The sequence below is a fragment of the Ochotona princeps genome, chromosome 2 (assembly GCF_030435755.1).
Source record: "Ochotona princeps isolate mOchPri1 chromosome 2, mOchPri1.hap1, whole genome shotgun sequence".
Classification (NCBI taxonomy): Eukaryota; Metazoa; Chordata; class Mammalia; order Lagomorpha; family Ochotonidae; genus Ochotona; species Ochotona princeps.
Window position 1 is genome coordinate 112537579 of NC_080833.1, and position 16811 is coordinate 112554389.

General features: G+C 39.9%; 1 protein-coding gene across 1 annotated transcript; it reads right to left on the reverse strand.

Annotated features, from left to right (window-relative positions):
* Positions 1–10382: 10382 nt before the first annotated feature.
* On the reverse strand, positions 10383–11360 carry LOC101534318 (olfactory receptor 6K2). Its single transcript, XM_004589256.2, has one exon. The coding sequence runs from the start codon at positions 11358–11360 to the stop codon at positions 10383–10385; it is 978 nt and encodes a 325-aa protein (XP_004589313.2).
* Between the last annotated feature and the right edge of the window lie 5451 nt (positions 11361–16811).

Below are 16811 nucleotides of genomic sequence, written 5' to 3' on the forward strand. Positions count from 1 at the left end.
CAATTTTCCCAATGACATTCATTGAAGAGACTGTATTTTCTCCGGGTTGTTATTTTAATACACTTGTTCACAAACTGATTCTGGATACACATACTAATTTCTCCAAAACATAATCTTTTTTGAGACAAATTCCTCATGAAATGTTACTGTCTCAGGTTTTGAGCATCCATTCTTTTGTGCTGTACCATTTTTACTGCATATTCAGCATAATTATATTAGCTGCTGATGGAAGCCATTCTCAATGGCCTTAGGAAAAACTAACCACATTCTAGCCCAATCTCCCTTTTTCCTAGCCATACACTGTTATTTTCTGTATAACGTATTATCATTGAATATGTGGTTTTTGGATGTTATAATCATTTATTCACATATAGTCTCTATGAGTATAAGAATTTCTGTTTTTTAAAGAAACATATATGAAATGCCTAAAACTAGTAGTTGAAACAGAGTTGGCATGTACCAGTTAACTAATTTTAATTTAATAATTGCTGATATATGTTCAGTATTTTCCCACATTTCTTGTGTCTTTAGACTATTTTCTCCCTAATGTTCAAGGTAGGAATTGTTCAAAGTTTTTATGACAGATGAAAATTTGAAATTAGAAAGACATTCTCATAAAAGAAGTATGTTGAACATGTTAGTGCTATCAGGCTCTGAGAAGGAGCTAATGTTTTGGGTTTGACTAACATACCTAGGAAATACATAATTTCCCAATCGCGGAATGATCAATGTTTTAAGCCTCTACATTACAAGAAAGCTTTAGTTTATGCATATGTAATTCTTACAGTGAGATAATTGAGCCTGTAAATATTTTTTCAAACCATATCTTATTTCTTCTAGGAATTCATTTCCTCTGTGTAAATAGTCAAGTCTTTGAAAAACATGTTCTTCCAACCATTGAAGAGGAAGAAAATGTCAAAAAATGAGAGGTCACTCCTAGCACCTTATTCACATTTCATCAATTTTCAGACTAATACAAAAAATCAAAATTGTGAATTATGCATTTATAGTCCCTTATCGGGGTTTTTGCTATGTGACACTTAGGGCTACACAGAAGAATCAATGCAGACATTACTTATTGGTGACTGGGGTACACATCTGGTGTATTAATGCTAATCCAAGGAAGAGAGCAGAGCCAGAGAGAGTACAAAATTCATAAAGATTTTAGAGAACTTACTGCTCATTTTTTGTGGAGTTGCAGAACTGGATTTCAAGCTTAGATTCCACTACTTTTTGAGAAGGTTATATTTTCTGCTCTCGGTTTCTGTGTTTACAATTGTAAACCAGATAAAAACTAGACTACTTGCCTCACTACCTTGTAAGCATTACGCAGAGTAATTGCTACCAACACACCACGATTTAGCACACAGACACACAGAGACAATAAGTGTTTGTTACAATCAGAAGAATTATGTTTTCACATTCTCTAGAAGCATAAAGCAAAAATTATTTTTTATTGGGGAGAATACACCATTACTAGCAATGCTGAAGTAGCACTACATAGAGCTTCTGTGATTAGAAACTTCCAAAAATTGAATCAGGCTTGTTTTGTTCACTTGTTCTATTATTATACATTTTAAAACACTAATTTTCTTTCTAATAATGTTTACATAGTTGAGAGGAGTGCACGTCCATGTGGGCATCTGAATTGGTTGGGGAGGGTCAAGTATAGAAGAAAGTGGGTGAGACATATTTCTTTCTTTCTTTCTTTCTTCCTTCCTTCCTTCCTTCCTTCCTTCCTTCCTTCCTTCCTTCCTTCCTTCCTTTCTTCTTTTCTTTCTTTCTTTTTTTTTCCTCCTGTGTCTGCAGGTATGGGAGGCAGAAGTGTCTGATCCTTGCTATCAAACTACATCATCACCCGGGATGGGTGATGGTCCTTTGGTGACACTTTAGAGACCTTGATGTAGGAAATAGTGTTCAGAGGGTGTTACTTTAGTGGTTTTAGCAATTCTGAGAAATTGTTGGCTTTATGGCACCAAGGTTAAGGAAATCTTTCCAAGGTTTATAGGTTGAAAGATTTATTGCATCCACGGATGCAGCAACATGCTGCAAGGCTTAGCCAAGAAAATTGTCCAATTGTTCTGCTTTCCATTCTCTTTCAAACCACTCGATATCCCTGCTGTCCTAGATGTGTATCTTGACATGCTGCATTTCACATAGATATCAGCAACTGAGGAGCCCAGTCCCGATACATGCATTACAAGGTGAGATCACACATTCTGTGATTTTTTCCTAGTAGCCAGGATCTGACTGCAGTGGTCTAGTCAGGGAGGCCCCAAGAAACCTCGCCTGGAGTGAACTCAGTCTTGACTCGTGTGCACCAGCTGGTACAGGATCAGGTGTGGTATGTTCTCTGTACCAGCCAATGCACATTATGGTGGATAAACCTGCCCCATATCTCATGCAAATTGACTGGTTCTAGCCCAACCCAGCCAGCCTGCCACAGAACTGACCCTCAAACATAGTAGCAGGTGTTGTGGCCTGCTTGTGGTGATCCCCAATATCCCCCATTGAGGCCCTGGCCTTGCCTTTGCTGCAGCCAAGCCCAACCCACAACCCATCCAGCTCTCAGGCAGACCTATGGGTGCTGCAACTTAGCTCAGCCTGACCTATCCCCCGACCCAGCTCTCGTGTATTCCAACAGGTGCCGCTACCTTCTCCAGCCTGGCCTAACCCTCAGCCCTGGTTCTTGTGCTCACCAACAATAAGTAAAGCTTAGCAACAGAGTGTCCACAGTTTCCCTGCAAGACATGTTATCAATCCTGGATCTTGTGCCTGTCAGAGGGCTTTGTGGTCCAGCCTGACATAACTCGTACTTAGTCCTAGCACTCACCAGATGGTGCTACTGCACAGTTCTGCTGGCCTATATCCATCTTGTCTTTTATGTACACCAGCAGGCTCAGCAGCCTACCCCAGCCTGAGTCAGCTCCAGACCCAGCTTTTATGCTCACCAGTGGAAGCAGCAATTTAGTAGCAGAGCCCCCAAAGTTCCACTACAAGGCCTGCTCCCAGCTCTGGGTCTTATATGTGCCAACAGGTGCTGTGGCCCATTCTAAGATGGCCCACCTGCAGTCTTGCCATTTTGCCAGCAGGTGCTACAGCCTGGCTCTCACTGCCAGGCCCACTTTCCCTGATTGCTCCCTGCCTGCCAGTCCTAGCTCTCACTTATGGGTGCAATAGCCTAGCCCAGCCTGGCTCACTCCAAGCCCCAGCCCTCATGTGAACTGCCAGATGTTGCACCCCATCCTATCTCTCACTTGTCCCAATGTGTGCTGTGGAGTGACTCTGCCTGGTAGCGCCCAGACCTATTTCATCTGTATGCCAACTGGTGATGCAGCCCAGCCTGGTCTAGCCTGCTCCCAACCCCAGCCCTGGGACTCACCAGTGGGAGCTGTGGCTAGCATGGGATTTCTTCATGTTCTACTGGACCCACCCAAGCAATGGATCTTGTGTATGTCAGTGGGTGTTGTTATACAGACTGACATGGCTAACCCCAGTCCTGACACCCACTAATGGGTGATGCAGCCTTGTCCAATTGGCCTACACCCATTCCATCTCACAACAATGGTGTTACAGCCTAGCTCAGCCTGGCTCACCCCTAGATCCAGCTGTCATGTGGTGCTGCGGGTGCTGCACTTTAGCTTGGCTTGTCCCACATCCATTGCTGCTCTCCCAATCATCAGTAGGGATGGAACCTTGCCTCATCTGACCCATGCTCAGACCCATGCATGCCTATGAGTGCTGCAGCCTGGTGCAGCTTAGTCTGCCCCGACCCTTGGTTCTCACATTCACCACCAGGAGCTGCAGCCCAGCAGGGGAATCTCCTGAGTTCCCCTACAAAGTCTGTTTCCAGTCCTGGGTCTTGTGTATGCTGGTGGATGATTCTAAGGCCAGAGACCTTCTTTCTGTTTCATCCTTACCATTGCCAAAGCATGCTGCTGCTTTATCACTGGGACAAACTGTGTTTCTTAGTAACTCCTCTGAAGATGTTTTCCATTTGGTTTGAGCCACAATTCAATAGATTTCTTGCTAGTCATACAAGCCACAGTTTGGAATGCGGTGGAGGAGTCAACATATGGCCTCAGGGAATCCTGTTCTGAGGTTCCAAGCAACTTGTGAAGGATGCAGTTTCAGAATGAAGTCTGATTAATCTGTGGACATCACTTATTAACTTGTGGAACATTTTCAGTCTTGTTGTTACAGATTTCCAAGAATGTCAGTGTAGTAATTAAAATGCTCCTGGGGAAGAGTGAGTGTTCAGTGCATCAGGAAGAAATCTCTTGAGACATCTGCACCCCATACTGGAATGCCGTCTCCACCCCCAGTCCAGCTTCCGGCTAACCTATATTGTGAGAGACAGAAGGTGTTAGCGAGAGTCTTTGGATCCCTGGCTCTCACAAGGGGACCCCAGATTAAGTTCTGGGCTCCAAGCTTTCTTGTTGTCTTTAATTTAGGACACTTTGTTAGTATTTAAGTATTGGTAAGATTGCATCAGCATTTAAGTAATGAGATTCCAGGGGAAGAGTAAATGTCAGGCAAGGACTTCTATCCTTGTTTTTTTTAGTTATTGATCAGGTGGCTGTTTTATTTTAGGAAAAATTATGACCTTGATATAGTGTTTTCTTGGAGGTCAAATTCAATTTAAGAGCAGAATTTAGGTACAAAATTGATAAGACATGAACTTGAGACAGTGAATTTTATATATTATCTTAGCTAGTCTAAGAGGAGCCAGGAAGTGGTAAAATTGTTTCTGGGCATGTCTGTACATATACAACCCCATTCTCACCAATGTAGACAGGCCCAATGCAATTCACTGGCAAATCTCTCCAATCTGAATATAACCAAAAGGTGGAGGAGGAAAGGAAAAATTGCTTCTCTCGTTTTTTTCTCAATTATTTATTTATTCAAATTATTTTAGTTGAATTATTAATTGGCTTGCAGTGGTTATTTTTTCTGACCTTTAAAAATCATTTAACCAAAAAAAATCATTTAACCATAAGTTTCTTTCCCTTTTTAAAGTTGAATAAACATTTAACGGTTTGCTACGTTCACTTCAGTTACCTGAGATATCTATCTTCTAGACTTGACATACTGATCCTCAGACTTTTGGAGTTGGGCTTACACCATAAATTCTCTGAGTTCTCAGACTGCATTAAATCATGGGTTTTTCTGGCCCATCTGCTTATGGATGTCAGGTCATAGTAATTCTTAGTACAAATAATTTCTAGAGTCAATTCCCAAATAAATGTCTCTAGATATCTAATACATTGGCTCTCTTTCTCTGAAGGACAGTAGCTAAACTTCACACTATTTACTGATTTCCTAAAAAAATAGTCATAACATAAGGGAATATAAAATGGGATATAAGAACAGGAATAATAGACCTAGGTTTGAATCATAGTTAATCCACGAAGAAAAATGTGCTCTTTCCTGAGTGGAGCAGGTGGAAAGGAGGAGGCTTGGATCCCAACCATGAAGACTCCCAGATCTTCACCACAGACTATTAATATGAGCAACAAGGACTATATCCCAACTGCCAAGGAGGCTACAGGGAATTGGATGCCCTCGGAGGCCGAGAACTCTGAGGTCACCCACCCCCAACCGGAGCTTCCACAGGGGATGGAAGAAGTCCAAACACTACCGTGCAGAAACCAACGTCAACCAGAAGCCCTGAGCGGTCTGCAGAAACAGAAGAACAATAAACGTCTCCGGGACCAGGGAGGAGAGCTTTCTCTGGTCCTAGCCTGGCTCCAGCTCTGGACCCCCACCCTCCCTTGCAATGACCATCGGGATTGCTCCGGAAACCCCTCATAGCAAACAAACAAACATACAAACTAAAAAAACCTAAAATAAATAGACAAACAACAAAAAGTAGAGCTTGGAATCTGACAGGAAAGAGCAGGCGTGGATTTGCTCATGCCTCGCTGGGTGGGACACAAAGATTAGTCACTCCTCACCATGATGTTGAAGATTTGTCTGCACACCCCTCCAAAAGAAAAAAAATGTTCTGCACCTTAATTGTCGACAAATGTCTTATTAGAGTTATAAGCCAGTCTAGATTATCTTAAAATCTGCCAAGATCAGCAAAATTATACTTCAACACAACAAACGGCTAACTATTAAAATGAAAATAGAAACGAGATAGCTGAATAGTACCCTATAGCCATTTTAAGGTGTATAGCAGCTGGTTCTGTATATAAACTAAAATTGAAATGTCAATGAGCTAATCATAGGATGTGGTTAAGAACTTGCATTTTTTTTAACATACTGGTTACTCAAAACCATGTCAATTCCATAATGTTGTAAATTGTTGTTGATGTTATGTTGGGACTCTTAATTGATTGGGATGATAGTCTGCCAGCTCTACCTTCAGACCAGAAATAGCCTCCCCAAGAAACTGTTCAATCCATCTAGACAATAAGTTGCTGGAGTCTATGCTTGGTATATGTTTGCAAAGAAAGAACCTTGATTGAATTTGAACTGTAATACTGCAACAAGGTGGAAGAATCCACCATGTGGGAAGGGCATGGGGAGAGGTGGGGGGTTCTCAGAGTCTATGAAACTGTCACATAATGCAAAATAATTAATTAATTAAAAAAGAAAAGAAAAATGTGCTCTTAGAACATATTACCGAACTCTCATAAGTCAGTTTCCTCTCTTATAAATTAAAAGGTACAGGAGTATCTGTTAGAAAGGATTACTATATAATAACATGTGAAAGGAGATATTTAGTTCAATGTTTTACCTATGCAGAGGACACAATAAGAAAAAATAGCTTATCATTGATATTATCAATAAGTAGAATTAAAATTGTGAATGCTTATTTTATTTTGCTGAAAGTAAAAATTTTAGCTAATTACAGCAGTTTTTAGTAAGATTAATATATGTAAAATCAAGAATGAGTGAATTATTATTGTTCTTTTGGATTCAGAAGATTCATTTCTTCCTTAGTTTTGTGTATACAGTAAGAGCACATTTTCAAGGTAACATGAATGTCAACACATGAATGAGCTTTCCTTCATTGTTGTCTTTGTTTTTCCTTCATCTTGAAATGAATATTCTATACACAACACAACACACATACACACACATACACACACACACTGAAATTACCTAGTAAAATCACTTTACGTGCATAATTTATAATAAAGGTGGATTTAATCACAGAAATTTATCTATTTTAAAAAGCGAAACAGTAGGCAGAAAGGAAGAGACAGAGAGCGCTTTCATTCACTGGTTAATTCCACAAATGGCCACAACTACTGGATATGGATCAGGAGAAGGAAACTCTGGTCTCTTATGTGGGTGCAGGGATGAATACTGGTGCCACTGTTGGCGTCTTACCAAGTGCATTAGCAAGAAGGTGGGTGGGAGATGAAGCAGTCACGACTGGAGCCAGTAGCCCAATAGGGAATACTGATTTCACAAGTGGCAGCATAACCTCCATATAACAACACTGTCCCCAACTGCAGGAAGATTATGTATATACAATTATATATATATATATATATATATATATATATATATATATATATATATATATAGAGAGAGAGAGAGAGAGAGAGAGAGAGAGAGAGAAAGAAATCTTCCATCTGCTAATTCATTCGCCAAGTGGCTGTAACTGCCAGAGCTGAGTTGTTTTGAAGCCAGGGGCCTCCTACAAATGAGAAGTGGAGCAGCCAGGACATGACCCAGTGCCCATATGGGATCCTGGTGCATGCAAGGCCAAGACTTTCGTCACTAGGCTACCATGCTGTGTGCTGTCCCAGGTGTGAACGCTTTATAAAATGGGTGTCTATGTGTACTGATCTTGTAAGAGTGGTGTATTTACACTAGCAGTTAAAATAATCTGTTAATAATATATCAATAAAGTAATGTCATTCCTCATGTCTTTTGAAGAGCATCAAAAATACAATGCTTAAATATTTATATTTTTTTGCTTGTTTGAAAGGCATATTTTTACAGAGAGGAAAGCCTGAGACAGGTCTTCCATCACTCCCCAAGTGGCTACTATGGCCAGAAATGAGCCAATATGAAGCCAGGAAGCAGGAACTTCATTTTGGATCCCCCATGTGGGTGCAGGAACCCAAGGAATTGAGTCATCCTCCACTGTTTTCCAAGGTCATAAGCAGGGAGCGTGAAGGGGAAGTGGAGCAACTAGGATAGGAACTAGTGCCCATAAGGGATACCAATGCAACAGGGAGGGAAAGAGCCTACTATGGCACAGTGCCAGCTGTGACTACTTTAACTAATCAGTATTTCTCACTTTTTTCCTTTTGTTCTTTCTTTGTTTCCTTAAACTAAGTATTCTTTGAAGTCATTCATTAACTTAGATTTCTCATTTTTCTTCTCTTATCTCTTCCAAATCTTTATCAGAACTTATTTTTAGTAATCCCTACCCTGTACATCTGTGTTTCCATCTGAATTGAAGAAAAGAGGGTGGAAAAAGGATAAGGCACAGAAGTGGGGAAATTGGATTGATAACTATAGGATTTGTGTTCATGAGCTAACTAATGTGGATTGGTGTTGTAACACAGTGAGTCAAACCACCACCAGCAATTTCAGCATCCTCTATCAGAGTTCAAGTCCTGGATGCTCTACTTCCAATCTAGTTTCCTGCTAATGAATTTAAGAAGACAGCAGAAAATGATCCAAGTATTTGGGATTCTACAAACCATGTAGAAGATAACAAAGAAGCTCCTGGATCCTGATTTTGACCTATCCAAGATCTGTCTATTGAAGCTATTGGGAGCGGGGGGCAGTAAACCAGCAAATGATTTCTTTCTTGATTTCTGTTTCTCTCTTTTGAGCTCTCTTCTCTTCAAATAAATATTTTAGGTCAACTGCTTTCTCAGACATAATCAAGCTGGGATAAGGATGGCACAAGGATTAGCAGAAGCTTGAGCAACCCCAGAGGAGTTGCTCAACCCTTGAGAAAACTCAGGGATGTGTGCCTGAAAATGGGTGCATAGGCTATGTTCTGACTACTTTTCCCTTGGCTACAGTCTATCCCAGTTTCTGGAATACAGCCTGCACCTGTTGACCCGTAACAAATAATGGCTTGCAAGAAGAAAGCGTTTCCTGACAAGTATTCTTTAAAACAACCTGATGAATGCCAATGTGTACTGCAGATCTGCTTTGAGATAATGTTTTCCTTAGTATTGTTCAGATATCCTGGCTTTATGTAAAAAGTATAGGATAAAAATGCACTGCATAAATTTTGCTCCTTGGATTCCTACTTCTTGGTCTCCTGTGTCTTTCTTCAACCAGCAGTGCTCCTGTATCTCAAGTCCTGAGTCCTCTCCAGGGCCCACACTTAGAAATAACCTTTTTGGACCTGGCGCGGTGGCCTAGCAGCTAAATTCCTCACCTTATATGCACCGGGATCCCATATGGGTGCCGGTTCTAATCCTGGTGGCCTCACTTCTCATCCAGTTCCTTGCTTGTGGCTTGGGAAGGCAGTCAAGGACAGCCCAAAGCCTTGGGTCCCTGCACCCACATGGGGGACCTGGAGGAAGTTCCTGGCTCCTGGCTTCAGATCAGCACAGCACTAGCCATTGCAGCCACTTGGGGTGGGGGGGGTTGAATCATTGGAGGGAAGATCTTCCTGCTTATCTCCCCTAATTATCCATCTATCTATCTATCTATCTATTTGACTTTGCTATAAAAATAAACAAATCTTTTTCAAAAATGAAATAACCTTTTTTGTGAAATCCAAAATCAGGCATAAGATCTGGAAAACAATCACATTTATGAAGCATGTGTGATAAGAAGTATTAGCAAAAGAAAGGAGACCTCAACACAAACTAAAATAGAATCCAGAATTCTAGAAACTAAGGAGTGAATTTGAAAACAAAGGCTTGTTGCTTAATGTAGTCTATTGATTAAAATAACCAGAGTTTAGCATTGTGGCATTGGTAATAGCCACTCAACAGGAAGAATCATTGCATAATTACTTGGTTTATATAATGTGTTTTGTCACTGTGAAAACAAGGATAAGTCTCTTGTCATAAAAATTTTATCATATTATAAATTACTCTGGCTACCTCTAGATCAATACTTTAATTATTCAAAAATTACAGTCACTCTTCAACTACGTACTATGGAGGCAACAGGAAAAGAGTGCAGTAGTTATCAAACTGACTATTAATTATGAGGTCCCACTACAAACAAAAGCTTTGATTGGATTAAAATTAGCCATTTGTTGATGTCATTTAAAATGAATGGCAGAAAGTTTAATTATAACAATCCTTTCTGAAAATATGTTACGTTGGATAAAGATTGAAAAGCTATCAAATTTAGCTATTAACAAACTGATGGGAAAAGACAGATTTCTGAAAGATATATAGGAGGAATCATTAATACGTACTATAGCCTCTTGACTAAGATCTCTTTTTTGGAGGTCGTGATGTCGTGAAAAAAAAGATTTTAGCTTGACCCATGTGCTTTTTGATAGCTTCCTTTATCTCTTTATTCCTCAGACTATAAATAATGGGGTTAAAAAAGGGCGACAAAACCGCAAAGGCCAGCGCAATGGCTGTATCCCAGAATAAAGAGTAGGTAGCAGAAAAGCGCAGATACATGAGCGCCACGCTGCCGAAGAAGAGCAAAAAGACGGTGAGATGGGAGACACAGGTGGAAAAGGCTTTGCGGCGGCCTTCAGCTGACCGGATACGTAGAATGACAGCCACGATACCAACATAGGACATGAAAATTAGCATCACAGCTGTGATAATCTCTACCGCATGAACAATGTCCACCGCCTGAATCATGATGATGGCTTGAGTGTCTGTGCAGGCCAAGCGCAGCACTGGGAGGAAATCGCAGAAGATGTGCTCAAGGACGTTCGAGCCACAAAACGGCAGGGTAGAGATCCAGGCAATCTCGGGGAGGGGTGTGATAAAGCCACAGACACAGCAGCAGAAAGTCAGCTGGGCACACAGCTTGGGGGTCATGAGAGTGGGGTAATGAAGAGGGCTGCAGATGGCCAGGTAGCGATCAAAGGCCATAGCTGTTAAGAGACAGACTTCACTGATGCCTGTGCAATGAAAGAAATACATCTGCAGGAGACAGCCATTTAAGGAAATGCTTCTGTGCGCACTAAGCAGGACGGAGAGCATCTTTGGGATGGTGGCTGTGGTGTACCAAATCTCCAGGAAAGACAGGGCACTGATGAAGAAGTACATGGGCTTGTGCAAGTGAGTGTTCAGCTGGACCACAGTGATGATGACGAGGTTTCCAACAACAATGAAAGTATAGATGAAAAGCAGGGGAATGAAGCAAATAACAGAGTCTACCCAGGAATGAGGGAAAGCAGAAAAGATAAACTCCTGGGAGGAGGTCCAATTGGGCTTCTCCATGTCCAAGAGGAGTGTTTCAACTCCTGGAGTATTCCAGCCTCTTAGGAGGTTCCCACTGTTGCTGAGGGAATAGGTACACTTACACAGTCAGCCTTTGGATAGATTCCTGCAGTGAGGAGGAAGGGAAAACAAAAGAAAGAAATGGTCCGGAGGTCACGGCTTATAATTTGAGAATATGACATTCTAGCACATGTTCACGCAGTGTTGATCTTCCTGGTTAGGGGAACCACTACTAAAGCCCCTATATTCAAAGAATTAGACAAAGCATTGAAAAAATAACCAACAGTTAAGATAATGTTCTTCTCTGTTTTCCAGTATTACTGATATTCTATTTGTCCACAAGTGATTGAAAATTATTTCCTCAAGCTCTCAGTTCATATAATTATTAGCATATGCTTTGATTCGTTATTTCACTGATAAAGACAAAACTATCACTTGTGAACCCTTCTGCCTTTCCTTCCTTCCTCCCTTCCTCCCTTCCTCCCTTCCTCCCTTCCTCCCATCCTACCTCTCTGAATGACTCCCTGTCTTCAAATGTTGACTGGTAACAATGGCTCAAAGAATATGCAAAGGAGAAAAACTATAGCAATGTTTGAATGTTATTTTATTTTCTTTTGAAAGATGGATCATTCTGTTTCCTCTTACACTGTCTATTCTGCATATTCTAGGAAAGGGATTATCTAGATTATTTCACATTTGAAAGATCATTTCCAAGGAAAATAATTCATGAAAACTGAATATGTTATGAAATAAATATAGAGCTATTCTAATATAATTACATGGGGTGTTAAATGGAATCTAAAACTATAGAATTCTATGGACTGTAATTGAATGCCTATTTTATAGAATATTGCCCTATCCATTTGTTCCATTTTAAGAATTTTATGTTTTATTGCTGTGTTAAGTTTTTCTCTTCAGCTATCAAATATTCCCATATTTTCTTTTTTAGGGGAAATTGTCTCTACTTAGACTAATTTTGTCTCTTGTACAAAAACCACATTTTCTAGTATGGACTGCATATTTATTATCCTAATTGCTTCTCTTGAATCCTTTTGAAAAATTTACCTAACTCAACCTGTCCATGTTTTCTTTCTTAATGCATACTAGTGACTCCCTGCTTAAAAACGTCAGCAGACTTTTCAGGACTGAATTATTGACATTTTGAAGTTTGATTATCAATGATTTGATTACTTATTACTACTTGATTATTGTTTACAGCTATCCCCTCTACTTTGAAGAACAGTGTGTCTTCTACATACTACTTGTTGAAAAATTTATCTAGTGGAGAGGTAAGCCTATAATCATACAATAAACTGAAGATATGTCATTGTAAAAATTGAAAAAAAAAAGAAAGAGGAGGAAGAGAGCAAGTATAGATGGGAGGGAAGTTAGAATGAAAAGTACAATCAGGCTCCTAGATCTGTAACATAAAATACGTGAAACTAGTCCTCCTTACATAAGTAAATAAATTAAAACAGAGTCAGCAGCCTCACCTTGTCCTCCTTGCCACTAGCCTTCAAGGGTCAATTATCCTATCTATGAAAATCTCTCCTCTCATGAATGTACTGCTTTTCACTTTCAGAACATAAAGGTAATCCTGAATTAAGTTGTACGTTCTTTTCTTCTCACTATATTTCCCACAGATAGATACTTTAAGACTTCAATAGTTTAAGGATATTTACCATCTTCCATTGACCTGCTACTCTCATTCACAATGAACAATTCACAATGAAATTCTTTCCTTTGGGGTCTTGCTTTTGAGCTGCACCCTTTTCCTAGTACGCTTGCACTTATACATCCCCCCTTAACTCACATGTCCTAGCTTCACCTATTATAGGTCAAGCTGTTTCCTGACCTAAATTGATGTGTTGAGTTTCCAATTTGCAGTACCTGAGAATAAGATTATGTTTACAAAGATGGCCGTGTACAATTAAATTAAATTAAGTGTGATTATTAGAGGAAATCTTAATCCAAGGTAACAGCAGTAAAGAGAAACTTTGGACGTAGTTTCAGTGGAAGAAACCTAGAAAGACTCTGAGAGAAGACTGCCAGCTACAAATTGAGGAGAGAGAAAAAATTCTGAAACCTTAATCTCTGATTCACAGTTGCCAGGAATGTGAAAAATATATATTTCTGCTGTTTAAGCTACACAAAACTTTGGTAGGGTTTTCTGAACAGACTAATATACCACCTAATCATTGGTGTCTAACCAGTTTTCTTCTCTGAATTTCTTTTTTTTTTAACTCAGATGCCGATTTTGTTATGTTTATATCTATTAAATAGAATTTATATCTCTTTAAAAAAATTGGCAAGGTCTGTATGACTTGCTTGTTCCTGCTAGCTCAATAATGTATTTCATTCCACTGTCGTTACTCTGATTTACAGTCAGCAAAAAATACTTGCAGGGTTGTAGTGTGTTTTTAAATGTGTCTGCTTCCAGTCTTACTGTCCTTTACGAAGACCTCTGTTTCCAAAGATCAGCCATGTAAGAACATCACTGCCTTCATGTAACTGCTCTTCCACACCTGTACTCTAAGCTTGATTTTTTTTTGCATGCTCTTCTTCCAAACTATTCTTTCTTTAAAAAAGACATTGTTTCAAATCATCTTGGATAATTCCTTCCTAATGATTGAATTAATTGCCTAGCATTAACAATTATCTTGTTTATGGGTATCTTATACTAAATAGTTTGTTAATAGTTTGCTACTTCTTTTAGTCATGATTGTATTATTGGATTTTGTGATTAAACCTCATCAAACTCCTATTTTTTTACACACAACGTCAAATGTCACCTTATTTTAACGCTATATTTAATTTTTGTTGTTATTCTATAGAAATTAAGCCATGATTGTTTTTCTTGTTGCTGTAACAACTTGCTACTTACCTATCTAGTCGATCAGAAGTGTTAATTTTAGATAAAGGAAATGAATTTTGTGGTATCTAAGTTTCCTTAAGACAAATCTTTCCTTGAAATATCCTCCTTTTATCTCCCTTTGAATTTATGCCTCCTTTTTTTCTGAATTCCACATGTCTGTCTTCCAGTTTTAAAAAATAAACATTACATGTATCAGGCACCTTGCAGGGATCTATTGTAGATCTTATTTACCCACAAATTCTGATGCCCTCATCACCTGTAGCAACAATCTGCTACACCATTCAAGTAATTATCTTCTGAACAGACCCAAAACTAAGGAGGTACAGCTAAACAAAAGAAAAGCAAAGAACACCTGAACCAAAAAGAAAAAAATAGATCAGTTTTGCACACTAAGTTCTCCTCCATTTTTATCCAAAATTCAATAATGAGAAGTGTAGTACAAATGTCATTGCTCAAGAGCCAATGGAAAACCTGACCTGCTTGTTGAGACAACCATTTCTGAGCATTTCAGAAACCCATAGCAATGGCCTTCTGTGGTTTCAAAGCAATCCTTTGAGCATTTGCTCAACTTAGATCTTACCCCAGGTCCCTGGAAAATTAATCATTAAAAGTTTTACACTTTGTACTAATTTGCGTATAATTTTTTATTTAAAACCTTGCTAACAGCTACTCACAGTATCAATGGGTCTATTAGGAGTGTCTAGTGATGTGGAGATATGTTGCTAGTTCTCTGAATAAACTCCCATTTCCCAAAATGAGCTATTTCACTGACCTTGCTGCAGTTGGATTCCAGAGTTAGAATAGCACTCATGAGTGAAGACTGTATCTTTCCCGACATTGATTTGGGGCATCTAGAACTGCTAAACTAACTAACTAACTAACTAACTAACTAACTAACTATATATATATATATATATATATATATGTATATATATATATATATATATATAATTTTGTTCTTTTATTTCTATTTTGTGCTCTCTGCCTAAACTAAATTTCTCCATTAACATGTGACATATACGTGTGCCTTTCTCTGTGCAATTTTTCTTTTTATACTTTCTCTCTTTTACCTTGCTTCCACTCTAGCTGAATATAACTAGATGGGCTATCTTGGGAATTCTACAAGGATAATTTAAGTCAAGTAGAAAAACAACCATTTTCTTAATGAATCCAATTAAGAAAAGCAGTTTAGGCTGTTAATTAGGAAAATGTCAATCCCTGGGAACTCCAATCAAGGCCAAATGCCTGGCAACTTCTAGACATTGAACTCAAATTACTTTGTTTTAAAATTTGCTTTCTGTGGTGATTCTATTTGATTGATCTTTAATTAATCAAAATGCTGGGCTGAATAGCATCACCCGCCACCCACCAGCACATGAAAAAGCTGGGGCAGGAGGACATGCCTGGTTGGACAAGGTCACAGTACCTGCTTGCAAGTGTTGAGGCAGGGGCAAAATCACATCAGGCTGGAACTCAGTGCACATCAGAATGCAACAAAACCAGATCTAGGGTAAATTCTGTAGAATTGTGGGCTTGCCTCTGTATGGAGAGCGGAGAGCTAAGGGTGGTGCTGGGCTGAGCCAGGCTGGACCACAAGAACCCACATGACAGGAACTTCCCTGATACTTGTGGGACCCAGGGCTGGAGGTAGACTAGGCAGGGAGAGGCTGCAATCCTGCTAGAATGTGCAAGGGTAAGCCATGCCAGACTGGATTGAAGCATCCACCAGCATGCTTAAGGTATAGGCCTGTAGCAGGCCTGTGTTCATGAGAGTCAGATGAGATGTGAGACAGACCAGGCTAAGCCACAGCACATGTGGCACATACAAAAACTGGGCTTGGAGCTGGCCTAGAGAGGATTATTGGGGTCATCCCAACTAGGCTGCAGCAGCTACTGGTGTGTGAAGACTGGCCCTAAGGCTGGGCTGGGCACCCATCAGTTCATGTGAGAGATGGGGCTTGGGTGGAACTAACCAGTCAGCTTCATTCAGTAGTATGTGCATTGCATGCTGCAGGACTGAACCAGACTCTGCTTTAGCTGGCATACACAAGAGACAAGTTCAGGTCACCTCAGGTGAGGTTTCTTGGGAGACTCCCAAACCAGATCACTGGACTTTGACCTCAGCCACAGGAAGTCTGACTTAAGAGTGCAAGTATTGAGACTGTATTCCCTCAGTTGCTGATGCCTGTGCAGTGGACAGCATGCCCAGATGCATATGCAGGACATGATAACCAGCTCACCTAGGCCAGCAGAAGATGTTGAGCACCTCATAGCAGGTTAGAAAGCAGAACAGATTGGACAATTCTTTTTGCCAAGCTTTGCACAGAATGTCTGGGTCTATGAATGCACACTGAGATGAACTTCGTCATCCAACAGACCTTGGAAAGATTTTCTCAACCCTGGTGCAATGAAGACAACAATGTAGTCTTTGTTGCATTTTTCTGATAGCTATTGACTCGGAGAATTTCTTCATGAATCCACTGGCATTTTCTATTCCATCCTATGAAAAGTACCTATTCATCTGGTTATAACATGTCTTAAATGAATTGCTTGACTTATTGTTGAGTTTCTTAGGC